The sequence below is a fragment of the Quercus suber genome, unplaced genomic scaffold, assembly GCF_002906115.3.
Source record: "Quercus suber isolate HL8 unplaced genomic scaffold, Cork oak 2.0 scaffold_106, whole genome shotgun sequence".
NCBI lineage: Eukaryota > Viridiplantae > Streptophyta > Magnoliopsida > Fagales > Fagaceae > Quercus > Quercus suber.
The window spans coordinates 234944-250999 of NW_027069571.1; the positions used below are offsets into that span (position 1 = coordinate 234944).

The 16056-nt window shown below is 33.6% G+C and overlaps 1 protein-coding gene across 6 annotated transcripts; it reads left to right on the forward strand.

Annotated features, from left to right (window-relative positions):
• Window positions 1-7049: 7049 nt before the first annotated feature.
• LOC112010545 (probable transcription factor KAN2) lies at window positions 7050-12372 on the forward strand. 6 transcript variants are annotated; one of them, XM_065775177.1, is made up of 7 exons: window positions 7051-8034; window positions 8250-8326; window positions 9376-9421; window positions 9573-9729; window positions 10947-11007; window positions 11792-11833; window positions 11954-12372. In XM_065775177.1, exons 1-7 carry the CDS (start codon window positions 7380-7382, stop codon window positions 11954-11956), a joined length of 1041 nt encoding a protein of 346 aa, XP_065631249.1. In that variant the 5' UTR covers window positions 7051-7379; the 3' UTR covers window positions 11957-12372. The 6 variants fall into 6 exon arrangements, with proteins under 6 accessions (XP_023898663.1, XP_065631249.1, XP_023898662.1 ...); XM_065775176.1 differs by having other exon boundaries at window positions 7052-8034; window positions 11789-11833; XM_024042895.2 differs by having other exon boundaries at window positions 7050-8034; window positions 10950-11007; window positions 11792-12372.
• The last annotated feature ends 3684 nt before the right edge of the window (window positions 12373-16056 follow it).

Below are 16056 nucleotides of genomic sequence, written 5' to 3' on the forward strand. Positions count from 1 at the left end.
ATTGTTAATATTAAGTTTTTTGGATGAATATTTCCTAGTAAAGATAATATATTTTTGACTTTTATTTCTGGTTTGTTCATTTTCGGAAGAGCATATATAGTTTAAAATTTGTTCCGCATAAGTCCATTAGGCCTCAAGAAAGCATATAATAATGTCTTAAACAAAGTATTTTTACCACACACTTATCCTGAAAGCTATGTAGAGAAGACTGATAACTATTAAAGAACAGAACCCTTATGAATATAATCTGACATCTTAACCAACAAAATCCTTCATTAATGTTTTCAAAATAGCAATAGCAACTTTTTCTTGTTTTAAGGAGGAGCTCAAAATTATGATAGATGATTAAAATAATTAATATAAATTTTAATATATTTTTTTTGTTAAAGATTAGTTAAAGTGGAATTTTTAATTTCACGGAAGATAATAGAATTTTCAGTAATTTAAATTATCCTAACAATTAATAAGATAAATGAAATTTTGGTTGGGGTAAAATTTATAATATCTTGAAACTTAGATGATAGAGCTTTAGCTAAATTAAAGTATTCTAAGTATCAAAAAGATAAATAACATCAATATGAAAAGAAATTCAAGCTAGAAAGTTTCATATCAAAAAACACCAAAAGCCTTGCGGTGACTATTAATGCAAGCTGTTTATGAACAGTTTGAGCTTGACTCTAAAAAAAACTTGTTTATATTCGTTTGTTTAGTAAACAAGTCAAGTTCAAGCTCAACTTTAGGATTGATTATTAAACGAGACAAGTTCAAGCATAATAATGTGTTCGTGATTATTCTCATAAACATGAGAGCTTAAATTATATAATACTATATGTTTATATGTATATTTTATATAGAAATTTGGGCATATAAGTTTAAAAAATTGGTTCATATAATATAAAACTATTATTTGTAATTTATTCGTAACATAAACAATCCATTTATAGTAAAGATTCATAGAATTGTGAAGGGATAAAACATTTTAGTCATAATTTTACTATATAAAGGAAAAGAATAAGTCAATCAAGTAACATGTAAACAAGCTCGTGCTTGCTTGACAATTAAATAAACCAAGATTCAACGTGTAATTATATTTGGTGATGAGCTCAAGCTCAGCTCATGTTTGAAAGAAATTAAATAAAATGAATAAGCTTGAACTTTCAATACTTTGCTAGGTTGGCTTGTTTACGGCCCTAGCAATGACCAATTCTTCTAATGAGAAGAAGTTGGGTTCAAATTGTCCTCCCTCGCCTATTATAAGGAGAGAAAAAAATTTATCAAAAAAACACTAGAAGATTTTCATAAAATAAACTAGTAGCAATTCATGATATTTATTTTCTATTATGCCTAAAAGCAATTGTAGGGATGCTAGGCCCATTAGAATATATTGGGCCAAAGGTCCAATCCAAGGACACCTCATAAGTCTAAGGATGGATAAACATGTAATAGAGGTCAATACTAATAAATAAAGAAAGGGATTTAGGTGTGATGTTCTAGAGAGGTGATCCGAGGAGGAATGCTTCCTTGGCTAACAAAGCTAAGGTCAGAAGGTGCGGTCTGACATCAAGAGCAACGTTCCATACAATTCCACTAATGAAGATAAGTATAAAAAAGGAACAGGACAAAGGGAGGCTATGAAATATCTAAAGGGAAAGCTGCTATCACATTATTAAATACTCTGCAGTTAACTCTTTGGTCATATTAATGAAGAAGTGATACTTGAACAGTAACTTTCAGCCTTACAGTTACTTCCTAAAGACTTTAAGAAGGTGCTGGTGGGATAAGAATCAACACCAGTAATCTAACCTACACGTGGAGGGTAGAGATGAAGGGTAAGGATAGTATAAAATAGAAAGAAGACCCTAAGGGTAGAGGATCTAGAAAAAAAGAGAAAAATACTGTAGCAATCAAAAGTTGAACTTGTAATTAAACTTGGAAGAAATATATAAAAACTGATTTTCTCAGATTGTGCCAATGACAATTTTCTTTAAATTAAATCAGTTTATCTTCATTTTCTTGTCATTTGGATCCACTTTACTTGTTATCTAACTCATTAAAGCCCAATTTTTTAACCCACTCTCTATAAATTCATTGTATTGAGCTTTTTAGGCTGAAACCTATCCATCTCTTGGGCTAGGGACTCAAATTGCGTCCTTACAGCAACATTTCAAGTATAATTTTATGTTTTTATGAATTAGCCTGTGATAAGAGGAAGTAGCATAGCTACCTTTTGTTTTGCATAACACCTTTTGATATAAATGACAAACGTCACCACATCACTAACGTGATACATGATTATATATATATATATATATATTTTTTTTTTTTCTTTTCTTTTCGTTTGGTGATAACATGTTGGATTGGGGAACCATATATGAAGAAGAGAAGTAAGAGGTTTATAACAATATTAAACTTAAACTTTAAGCAGAATTTTTTTTTTTTTTTTGAGAAGAAATTAATCTGAAAAGTGCCAACGAGGGCTTGGCTGAGTGGGTAAGGCTCGGGCACTTCGTGCAATACACCTAGGTTCGAGTCCCGCTGCCCGCAGGCTTTCGTTGGTGGGTAAACTTAGTGGTAAGGTATACTCACAAAATGTAAGGTGACTCCCATACAAAGAGTACAGAACGGGTACCGATTACGGACTCCTTAACTGAGGCCACTGGCTCCTTGCCCGGGGGTGTAATATGATGATAAAGACTCCCATTTTTACTTCTCCAAAAAAAAAAAAAAAAGAAAGAAAAGTAAACCATAAAAATAAGGATCCTAATACGAACGGTTACGTATTTCCTAAGTAGAATTAGAATTACCTATGATTATGTAGTCCACAACCAATAATTGATTCTCAAAAAAACACCCAAAAAAAAAAAAAAAACCCCAAACATTCAGCAAGTAAAAATAATGAGCACATTTTTTTGAATTTTTTTTTTTATCAACCTGTATAATTTATGTTTAAAGTGGGTTTTGGAATTGTCTCAACTAATAGGGTTTCAAAGTACAATATAGTACAAGTAAATAAATTCACAAGTTAAGAAACGAAAACTTACTTGCATCAATTGAGTTAGAGCAATATAATCTTTTAGGGATGACAATGAGGTAAGGTAGGGTTAGATCAGGAGTTCTCTATCCCCACCTTGTCCTCTCTTCGAGGTAGGGGAGACCTGCACAAAGCAAGGGCGGGCAGGGCAGGTTCGAGATGGGCTTGAAGCATTTAGAACTTGTTTGGATAGCACCAAAACTGATTGATATCACTCTGTTTTCATGATCTATCATCCAAAACAAGTGGGTCCCACAGATGACAAAGTGTTTGGATTGGTTTTGGATGATTGTTTCCATCACACAAAAACTCAAAATTTTGAGTTTGGATGATGGAAAACAGAAAAAGGATTTTGGTGTTTTCAAAAGTTGAAAACTAAAACTCAGTGGCAAATGTGGTAAATAAAATGACTTTGTGGGCCCTTTATTAGTGCATTGTCAAATCAGAGTCAAGCTAGAGTTATTACCGCTACAAACTCCTTTATTTCATTTTCATTTCTCCCCCAAAAATTTCAGCAACACTTTCCCTCTTCTCACTTCCCTCTCTCCGCCTCCTCTCACACTTTCCCTCTTCATCACCATCGAGTTAGCTCCATGATGAACACTCTGTGATCGTTAATGAGCATTTCTGAGGTGAAATTGAATCTTCACCGGCAAGTCCATATCGAGCTCTGTCACCGTGTCCATACCGAGCCCTTTGTTGTGATATTGCAAAATGAAAGAAGATTATACCAAGGACTAGTGGGTATTGATGCATGAAATGGGTTTGGGTATTGATGAAAAGTATAAAGAAATAGAAATAGAAAGAAGAGTACACAACCAATAATTGATTCTCAAAAAAACACCCAAAAAAAAAAAAAAAAAACCCCAAACATTCAGCAAGTAAAAATAATGAGCACATTTTTTTGAATTTTTTTTTTTATCAACCTGTATAATTTATGTTTAAAGTGGGTTTTGGAATTGTCTCAACTAATAGGGTTTCAAAGTACAATATAGTACAAGTAAATAAATTCACAAGTTAAGAAACGAAAACTTACTTGCATCAATTGAGTTAGAGCAATATAATCTTTTAGGGATGACAATGAGGTAAGGTAGGGTTAGATCAGGAGTTCTCTATCCCCACCTTGTCCTCTCTTCGAGGTAGGGGAGACCTGCACAAAGCAAGGGCGGGCAGGGCAGGTTCGAGATGGGCTTGAAGCATTTAGAACTTGTTTGGATAGCACCAAAACTGATTGATATCACTCTGTTTTCATGATCTATCATCCAAAACAAGTGGGTCCCACAGATGACAAAGTGTTTGGATTGGTTTTGGATGATTGTTTCCATCACACAAAAACTCAAAATTTTGAGTTTGGATGATGGAAAACAGAAAAAGGATTTTGGTGTTTTCAAAAGTTGAAAACTAAAACTCAGTGGCAAATGTGGTAAATAAAATGACTTTGTGGGCCCTTTATTAGTGCATTGTCAAATCAGAGTCAAGCTAGAGTTATTACCGCTACAAACTCCTTTATTTCATTTTCATTTCTCCCCCAAAAATTTCAGCAACACTTTCCCTCTTCTCACTTCCCTCTCTCCGCCTCCTCTCACACTTTCCCTCTTCATCACCATCGAGTTAGCTCCATGATGAACACTCTGTGATCGTTAATGAGCATTTCTGAGGTGAAATTGAATCTTCACCGGCAAGTCCATATCGAGCTCTGTCACCGTGTCCATACCGAGCCCTTTGTTGTGATATTGCAAAATGAAAGAAGATTATACCAAGGACTAGTGGGTATTGATGCATGAAATGGGTTTGGGTATTGATGAAAAGTATAAAGAAATAGAAATAGAAAGAAGAGTAAAGAAGACCAAACCTGTTTCCAATCTGAGCCGGCGTTGGATGGGGAGGTCTATGCTGTACTTTTCGCTTTATGGGGTTTGGGTTTGTTTCTAGACTGGGCATGTTGCACTGGGAGAATATGTCTTGTGAGAGGTAAGAGAAATTCCCATGGGGGTACCAACCATAAGCAAACAGTGTGGTGTTAGTGGGTGGGCTCCACCATTTTGGCAAAAAGTAGGCTTAAATTTTGAGTTATATGATTGGGTTATGTTGCCAAACAAGAATTTTGGAGTTTTTGAGAGAAAGTGGAAATTGAGTTATAAGTTATGGGTTTTGAGTTTTAGTTATGAGTATTGAGTTATAAAAACTGAGTCATGGCCAAACCAAACAAGCCCTTAACCATTCTTAATGAGGTGACTTTGTCATTAATGAGATATAAAAGAAAGATAAAAATGATAAATAGTTGTAAGAGCATAGGAAGAAATCGAATTTTTTAGAGGATGATAATAGAATATGTGGAAAAAAAATTTATAAAAAAAATATGTATTAAATATATCAAATTATATATATAATTTAAATATTAAAAAATATTTATTTGCATTTGGAGCAAGGTAGGGCATAACGAGAAAAATCCGTCTCCTCTCAAGGTGAGGAAGATCTGCACAGGACAGAACAAGGCAAGGTGAGTTAAGTGAGGTAAGAAATGTTTGCCATACATATAATATTTGGCAAGAGTCCTTGCTCATTTGGCCAATTACAATAAGATTTATGTGTATGTGGCGTCTTTTTATTTTTAGGTGTAAATAATTTCCCTTTGGATGCATAGGTCCATGGGATTCTAATTTCTACAACAAATTGTGTTTGTCTTTATGTGGTATAAACTCCTATTCCAGGTAACTCTAATATGGATACTTCAAAGTAGCATGTAGATCTCGATTAAAAGTTTAACACTATACATGGAATGTCTCTTCAATTTTCCACATTATGAGTTGAAAAAAGTTCAGCTCTAAACATATTTGGAGCCTTGGGCTCAAATAACCAATAGAAAGATGACACGTGCCATTTTATGTGCAATGCATACGATTCACTTGGTTAATTGAGTTAAGTGAATCATGTGCAATGCACATGAGAAGTACAAATGTTATCTTTCTATTGGTGCATGGTTAGAGCCTAAGGCTCTAAAAATATTTGGAGCCAAACTCTATCCTTATGGGTTGGGGGAAGATAACTCTAAACTGGCTTATAGATGCATTTATTTATTTAGTTTGTTGGGTGATTTAATCGGCTTTGGATTTTGTCTTCAAAAAATATTTACATTAATCAGTGTTTTTGATTACTGGAGCACTATACTTGAAAAGTCATCCATACCCTTATAGGGCTATTTATCGGAAAGATAATTTTGATTTTATCACTACCCTTACTAAGGAATGAGGAGGACTATCCTAAAACAACGAAAAAAATTTAGGACCACACCTTTTTGTGTCACAAGTCTTATGTGGCAAACTGTAAATGGTGGAAAAAAAAGTAATGGGTTTATGTGAAAGTAAAAGACAACAAATCACAGTCTAACATATAAAATAGTTGTAAAAAAAAGTGTAATTCTAAAATTACTCCTACAATATGTCAACAAGCCAAAAATATATCTTAATTCTCACGTGAAAATAAAGAGAAAATGACAAAGAAAAGGGATTGCTGGACTAAAGGTAAACAAAGACGAATGATGTGATTTGGGAATTAGGGTTCATCATGATCACAATGAGTGGTTATAATTGGGAAATTAACCAACCTTAGGATATGGAAACAAGTGCACAAACAATCATCCGTATACATAAATCTAGAGAAATGTTGAATTTAGGGCTTGCGAAAAGTAGCACCATCCATTGTTTTTGAGTTCAAAAATCAAAATGAGTGTGTGTTTGTGCGTGCGTGTGCGTGAGTTTAGAAAAGCAAGTATAATTTGTAGAGAGACAAATAAACGCGTTAAAGTGAACACTAAAAATTTTCTTTACCTTTCTCCCCTTCAAAGAAAACAAAAGGAAAAGAGAGTAGTAGTAAAAAAGAATCAAGTCCAAACTTATTTACTTTTATTTCTTTCTCTAATCTTTTTCTTTCTTCCTTTTTCACCCTAGTACCCTACCCCCCACGTCCACAAAAAGTAACGCTCTCTCTCTCACAGCTCTTCAAGTGTCATTTTCTCACATATACTTCACACAAAAGAAACAACCATTCACTTCATACCTTGTCATTTCTTCTCTCTCTCTCTCTCTCTCTCTCTCTCTGCAACTACTCTCATAAATTGATCAAACCCCCCCATCTGAAAAAAAGAGAACCCAGAAATCTCACTTGAAAATCCAAAACTCTTATAACCCAGATCATCACAAAAGAATTCCCCCCTCAAAGGCTCATCTTTTGTGATCCTTGATATCCATTCTGCTATTATTATAACGTTCAACAACCAAAAGAAAAGCAGCAAGAAGGAGTAGAACAAATATTTAAGGACAAAGGAGGCTTTAGTGGGTGGACTTGTCTGATGGAGTTATTCCCAGCTCAACCAGATTTGTCCTTGCAAATCAGCCCTCCAAACAACAAACCCACTTCAAGTTGGATGAGAAGTACAGAAGAAGAAGTGGATTTGGGATTTTGGAAGAGAGCTTTCGACTCTAGAAACTCCATGTCCTCAATGGCCAAACCTGACACCTGTTTTGAGCTCTCCTTGTCCAATCCAAGGCCTTCTGATCATCACTCTTCCCTCACCAACCACAATCATCATCTCCAAAATGGTAATGGCAATCTTTTCCACACCTTTCCACAACAAAACCACTACTCTCACCATCAAAACCAACACCAGCACCAACTCCATCACCAGCCACTGTTTCAGCAACCAACTCAAGGACTAAGTCCAGAGCTTGGCTTTTTGAGACCCATAAGAGGAATTCCAGTTTACCAAAACCCTCCTCCTTTCCCATTTGCTCAACAGCCTTTAGATGTTTCTCATCAACCTTCTTCTATTTCTATACCTAATACTACCTCAAGTTCTAGTCCTTTTCAGTCTCAAGGGTTACTGCGATCAAGATTTCTGTCACGGTTTCCAGCTAAACGAAGCATGAGGGCGCCTCGGATGCGCTGGACTACTACACTCCATGCGCGCTTTGTTCATGCTGTTGAACTATTGGGTGGCCATGAAAGTAAGCAACTTCATTTAACTCTTTCTTAAAATCTTTTTCTTTTTTCACTCTTCCTTTCTTCTTGCTTTTGCTTTCTTTTTTCGCTACCCTTTTCCTTCTTACACCATTGTGCTTTCTTTTCTTTAGCATACTTCAAGAATGGGAAAATTAAAATATATTAAAAAAATTGACTTATTAATTACTTGTTCTTTTGTTCCTTTCTTTTTGGGATTTAGGGGCTACTCCAAAGTCAGTTCTTGAGCTTATGGATGTGAAAGATCTCACCTTGGCACATGTTAAATCTCATTTACAGGTAGAAAAGCCCTCTCATTTTTCAACAATATCTAATCGATTTTCCTTATTTAACTGTTCAAATTAGAAAAAATATGAAAAATATACTGAAACTTCTTGTTTTGTATCTCTCTCATGAATTTCTTTCTTGCTTCTGCTTTTAAGTTGGTTTATAGTCTTTGAATGCAGTTCTAATAGTGCTTGTAAGAGTAAATTCGCAATTGTACAACCTAGGCTACAGGAAGGTATTAATTGCGTATTTTTCTAATTACAATGGTTTGCTAACTGAGGGTCTCTCATATCCTTAGCACTTCTTTTTCTAGATCTGATGGTTCTGCTTCTGCAAGCTAATAAACAGCTTTTTGCTTGGAAGAATGAACCAGCCCAAGTAAAAGAAAAAATCAATACTAACAGAGGAGAGAGAGAGAGAGAGAGAGAGAGAGTATTATCGATTTCAGAAAACAAGTAAGACAAAGCCCAATGAATTCAAAATGAGTCATACCCAAGCCGAGACAAGCTCACACTCATTACTCATACCATTATTTAATCTCCCCAAACAAAATAAAAGCATTTTACCTTGGAAGGGGAGTGAAATAAAAAAAGAAGGAAAATAAACAAGTACAGAACACCATCATTTCTCAATGATGTCTTCCTCAGATGGGTTTTCTAACCACACTTTTCTTAACCATGGTTAATCACATACATCCATGTATGCACATCAATATACATAATATACTTTTATTTTTTTACAGCCCCATAAATGCTTCTGTATCTACAGCATGTACTTGCACTGTATTTGATCATGTCTAGAGGATAGTTAACTGTGCACTTTAATATTTCTTTTTTGTCTTCTTTCTGATTTTATGTTTTTTTACAAATATATGTTGTCCAAGTGTAATGTACTACATTATTTTTGACAAAGTAAAGCACTGTGTTATTTCTTTATCTAAATTATGTTTTTCTTAGTCATTAACACTGCTGTTTATTCATATATTGGGTTAATTCCTCTTTCTCAAAAAAAAAAAAAAAAAAAAAAAAAAATTGGGTTAATTCCTATGATTTTTACTACAGATGTATCGAACCGTGAAGACCACAGATAGAGCTGCAGCTTCTTCAGGTTAAAACTTATTAGTCCAATCTTCTTTTGAAAGTTATGAATTAATTGATGATTAAGTCAACAAATGTATGATATAATAACATATTGTCGCCTATATTGTCCCCTCTTCTTCTTTTTGTCCTCTAATTTTTGTTGTTATCGTTTACAAAAGGACAATCGGACGTATTTGAAAATGGGTCATCTGGAGATACTTCTGAAGATTTAATGTTTGAAATTCAGAACCCAAGAAGGCCTGAGCTATCCATTCAGCAAGGAAGACCAACTGCTCAAGAAAAAGACTATCAAGGTCTCTGGAGCAATTCTTCTAGGTAATCTATCTAGCTTGCTTATTATGTTTATCGTTAAAAATATTTTATCAATGTTCTTATAGTGCCACTGGTTGGTCGCTTGAAAAATTAAAAGGTTAGAAAATTTGGCACCTCAACCTCATGCAAACCTCCAAAGCAATTCAAGTCCAGTTTCTTGAAACATAACTTCCTCTTGGAAACCCATTTAAGCATGGTGTTTGATGATGCATTAATTTGTACTTGTAAGCGTTTAAGTATTACTATAATAACCATAATAACCACGTTACACACATAGATTAAGTTAGAGTAAAATTTTTATATTAAAAAAAAAAAAAAAAAAAAACAAGAAATGTATAAATTTTTTATGCAAACAATATTTGTTTTTGAAAATCCTTAGCAGGATTTAATTTCCCTATGTAACTTAGAGGTTCTATATAAATTGTAGCATAGTGTTAGTTGTTCTCATTTCTTATCTTCTCTCATTGCTCTAGTAACTGTGGAACTATGTTTTCCTAAGGCGTTTGCTCCTCATATATTGCTGTTGAATATATTAGCACGGTGGCTGTAAAACATCATATAAACTTAATATTCTCTAGTAATCATAATTGTGTCTTTTATGTATGAACCTCTCTCTCTCTCTCTCTCTCTCTCTCTCTCTCTCTCTCTCATACGCATAAAAAAAAGCACAGTTGCATGCAAGGAATCACAAAAAGAAATTATTACACTACGCTTTGCTGTGTCTGTCAACAGACATGGAAACTGAAACCCCATGATGGGCTAATTATAATCCCTTCAGTGGGTTAAAAGGAGTAAAGAAAGAAAGAAACCCACCTACTCTTCTTCTACCATTCCAAGACCTGTAAATCCCATTTGACAATATCCACCTAAAAAATGGAGATATCTCTTTCCCTTGGATTTTGTGGGGTTCAAAGATAGGGAATTAAATGGGGCCTACAATTGGAAAACTTATTATCAAAGCTAAGCCATTAGATGGACCCATTAGTGGAAATCTTGGTGCTAAAGTCTTATGCCCTTTGAAACTTCTTTGTATAGTCTCTTGTTAGGGGTAATGGGCAATCACATGGGGTGGTTCGCCTTTATTTCAATCAGCTCAAAAATGTAAAGTGATAGACTATAAACAAGACAGTAAAAGATAGCTTTCTTTTCTCAGTTTGCTTTTTTCTTCTGCATGGCTTCCACTGAAAGGAAATATTCTCTCTTTGTGTTTGATTTTGTAGCAGGGAAGCATGGTTGCATGGCAAACCAAGGGATTCTTGTGGAAACATACCATCTCTTGAGGTACCATTATTCAAAACTTCATTCCCCAAATGACCTTTTGTTTGAAAATTTTACCATTTATGCGCATACCAATGGGAATGATAGAATAAAAAAGAAAGGTATGGGGAAAGAATTTTGTTTTCATCTTTCTTTATCAAATCATGCATAATAGAAAGAGCTAGGAAAGGAGGGGAAAAAACTTTCAAAAGCTGCTTTATTCCTCTACAAATTTAAGGGACAGGATTGTCATTTGGAGTCTTAAAAAAAGGGATTTTTGTTTTGTAAAATACTAAAATGTTCCCTCCCCACCCCCACCTCCCTTTGTCCTTCAAAAATAAAAATAAAATTAAGAAAAGAAAAAAAATTCCATTAATGATCTACAGCCTAGCAACAAAACCTAACCCATTTGACTCATCAAGACCAATGTTGACCTTCATAGATGGTGTACATCCTTATATAATCATGCATGGTCAAACAAATTAATGCATATTATAATGTTACAAAGAAAGAAAAGAAAAGAAAAGGTTCATTCTATAATGTTCATGGTCATGATGTTAGGGAATAATATTTTGAGAGTTGTACATTAGTCATGCATATTGTAACAGGCTTTCTAATTTACTCTAGGCATGTTTCTTTTTAATTGATAAATATTCTATTATTCTCTGAGTCAAATGTCCTTTGATTCCCTTCTTCCGTTCACACACTTGTTATGCTGCTTCTCTTTGTATTTATTGCATCTCTTTTTTCCTTGTCATCATTTTCTTATTCTTTCTTTTTCATTTTTTTTTTCTTTTTGGCTCAGAAGGACATGGATCCAAAGTGCTTAAGCTATGAAAGAATATCAGATGTAAGCTCATCCACAAACCATTCAGGGGCAAGCCCCAAGAAGCCTAATTTGGAGTTCACTTTGGGCAGACCACTTTGAAGTCTCTTTTCAGTATTACTCATTTTGAAATCATTGTAACAGTGAAGGGGGGGCTGGAGATGAGAATCAGGTACCCGCTGAGAAAACCAGAGGAAAAGAAATGAAAAAGAAAACAAAAGAAAAAGAAAAGTAAAAGGAGAGCTAAAGAAAGACAAGGAGACAAGAAAGACAGAAAGCAACAAAAGGAGAAGGAGGTGTGGAAAAAAAGCATGTCCTTCCTATCAAACCTGAGATCCAAATCAACATATTATATTCCTACGTAAATATATGAAATCTAATTGATTTTGTATGTTTTGCACTCATATGAAGAGAGAGAAAGAGAGAGAAGAGAGAGATAGTGAGTGAGAGAGATAGAGAGAGAAAAAGACCTTTAACTATCTTAAAGTATGAAAGTGATCCTTGGTAATTGTAATGGAGCACTTTACATTTTATGAAATATTTTAGTATTTTTTACCAAAGAATTTGGCGCTCTATTCGTTCATAGGCTTTGTCACATGCTTTACGCTTTATCATCAAAGGAAAAGAAAGACTTGAGGATATGAGCTTTGAAAAGATTTTGAACTAAAGACATAAGAATAAAGAATGGCAAAAGAAAGAAAAAAAAATTTCAATGCATTTTTCTATTTGCAATTGGCAATTGCAGTACCTTCATCAAGGATTTGTTATAAATTTTTTTTTCCTTTTTTTGTTTACCAGAGTCTATATATATATATATCAAGGATCTGCTGAGGATTCATGATGGGTCTTAAAATTTTAGAAATAAAGTTTTTTGGTTAGAATTAAAGCATTATGAATCAAACTACAAGTTGATATTCCTATTAAATAATGCCAAAATTCTTAAACATAGGAACATTATTCTCATAATGATTACCTTTGTCATTGCACTTTAAATTTAGTATGGATAGAGACTGGTGACACAGTTAACTTTTCAAAAAGAGAGTTCAAAATTATAATTTAACTGCCATTTTACCACCAAAGGAAGCTTCTCTGAAAGAAGAAATAAAGTTGCAATCAACATTAATTTGAGCAGACAATGTATTTTGAAATATCTGTATATTTAGCTTGCTACGCTTTCCCATAGTTTCTGGTTATGACACCGCATATTGGAATGGATTTTAATACATGTGGTTCTAATAAAAGTCTTTACTCTATAGTAAGAAGGGAAGTCACTTTCCTTCATTAAAGAGAATATCTGAAGGCATATAGCTAGGCTTTGTTCTTTCTATCTGTTCTTTTCTTTTGTTTTTTTTTACTTTGTCCATATTGAATTTTCTTTTTTAATCTGGTTGCAGTATTAAAGGAAGCCATGACCCAAAAAAGGAAATCGTATTTTTAGCTCAATATTTTGTCAGATTTCAAGAAATTTTTGTTTTCCCACCTAGAAATTTAGTGGTATTTGTTCCAATCTCTCCTATATTAAGCGAAAGTACTGGCCAAGAGTGTTATAGTTTAATGGCATTGGGGTTGGGTGATATTTTTCACCGAGACATCTAGATTTCAAATCTCTCATTCCCAACTAAAAATAAAACACAACCAAAGAGAAAAAAAAAATGAAAGAAAGAAAGCACAGATACACATCATCAAACGTGTAGCAGCTCACTTGCTTTTAGATGAAATCAATATGGAGTAAGGACTGGTACTGAATTCAGGCTTTAGGGTTTTGATTATATGCCACCCGGTACAATGGTGCTGATTTCTTAAATATTAAGTACTGCAAAAAGCATCTCTCCTAGAATTTTCCTGAATTATTAATTTGGTTATTCTTGTGGAGAAAAAGAACCCAACAATGTCAATTACCTCACAAATTAGTCAAAAGTTCAAACAGAATGACTGGAAAGAGATAGCTTGCTAAAGAAAAAGTTGGGAACAAAACGGGGAAGCCAAGAACATGAAGTCCTTATACAGTGAGATTCCTAGCTACCATAATTTTGTTTTCTAGTCAGATCAGATGTACCTTTCTATGAGTAAAAGATATTGTGCCTATGGCATGTACTGATGTACATGTTGATATTAGGCCAAAAGTTCCTTGTTTTGTGAAGGAGTCTTATGTACAAAAAAGAATACGAAGTATTACCATATCCAGTTACTATATATAGTAATGCGTCCATTTATCCATTGTATGTATACGACTCTAATCATCAATAATACTCTCTCTACGCATTAATTCATGAACAATAATAACAATAATAATATTGTCATGTCACCAAAATAACCCTTGCATTAATTCTGATTAAAATAATTTTGGCATATTTCATCTAGCTTAACTTGTGTGGTAATCAAAACGGTTTGAGGCTCTAGGCACTCCTTTGCTTCTTCTTCTCTTTTCTTTTTTTAGCTGGGACTTCGGAGATAAACTACTTGAGTGAACTCCTCTATTCTCTGCAGAAAGAACCAAACTTGAACAACCTCTCTCGTCACATTAATGTATCTATCATTTTCCCTCCAAATAAGAGAAAGAAAAAAAAAGGACAAAAAATGAAACTATTATCATGATGGGATCTTCTCAATTTTGCTACTATAATGGCAGCTTCACATATACACAATAACTTTAAGACAAAGTGAATCCACTTAAGCCATTGTCAAAAGTTTTTGCAATTTATGTCGACACTTCAATTACAATAAACATAGCTCCAAAGATTGAGTTGTACAATGGCTATCATGATGTCTACATTCCAATATCAAAGTGGTCAAAAATTTGAAAATTCCAAAATTGAAAATTTTTTACAAAGAAAATCAAGTGGAATTAGGAAATATACAACTGTACTTTGCTTGTTCAAAAACTTCTATATGTTTCAGTCATATGTAATTATCCTCTTACATGGGGGTTATTATATGTGATTGATACACCATATACCTTCTCTTACCAATTTAGTTGACTATTCATAAAATATATTACATTTGTCCCATAGTATGAAGAGGTACACAATTCATTGTGAAACTTCAACATGTGGGTGTAGTGACTTTATTTTTAGACAAATTGCATTTTTAATCTCTTAAATATGGTACCTCAATTCGAATTTTCCCCCTTAAAATGGTAAAATATAATAATTTAGTGTTTCTATATATCTATTTTTCCATTTACTTCACAAATGGAATTCTGAGGCACCCTAATGTAGGGAGAAAAATTGAATTATTTGATCAAATTTAACCAACCTAATATTTACAAGACAAAAATCAAATGAACCCAATAATTTAAGGGATAAAAATGAAATTTATCAATATTAACATTACTTGGCAAACCATTATAGCTAAGTCAGCAAAAAATTAGATAGAAAAGCCAACTCATTCTATTTTTGAAATTTAGAGGATGGAATTAGAATTTTTTTAAATTGATGGATTAAAAGCAAACACACCTTGGAAAAAAAAAGTATCTTATGTATTAGATGTATATATACCACCTCAAAATTGAGGGACTAGAATAGCAATTTATAATAATTTTTATTTGGTTCATCTTCAAATAGTTGGCCAGCCACCTTTAGGAGATTGCAAAATTCTCATTAGGAGACAAAGAAAAAGTGGAAAAGATATGTTAACCTAGAAAATGGAGGAATTTTTGTCTTTCTTTAATTACTAGGTTACGTGATTAACTAAGGCGTTCCACATGTGGGTGTGAAAAGTGATAGAGAATAGGTCACGCTGTTAAAATTTACAAGGAATAATAGGAATGACTTTTCCTCTTTCTTTCTTTTTTGTTAGCTTTGCTGAGGTCCTACACCAATTGGTATAAATAACAGTGTTTATTATATGACCTAGTACTGAGTCATAACATATCTGATATCCCTGCATTTGAAACCAAAAGGCAGCAAGTGTGAGACGCACTATGCAAATTAATTAATATCAATCAAGTTAATTATATATTTTTATCTAATAGTAAGTGCTAAAAGTTCACTATCGCACACCCTTGGTACGATGATCACTCCACAAGTATAAGTGCTTGTGGGGTGTGGGGGGTAAGGGCTGGGGTTTAAGTCTCCAGTAGAGAGTTTTACACACATATACACTTAGATTATGCTAAAATAGAATTCTATCTTGTATATATATATATAAGGTGCTAAAAAGCCATAGACACGAAGTCACTAACGAAAGTTATTACCAAAAGTAGCAATTAAAGCAAACCCTAAAGGAACTCTATATATCAAGTTAAA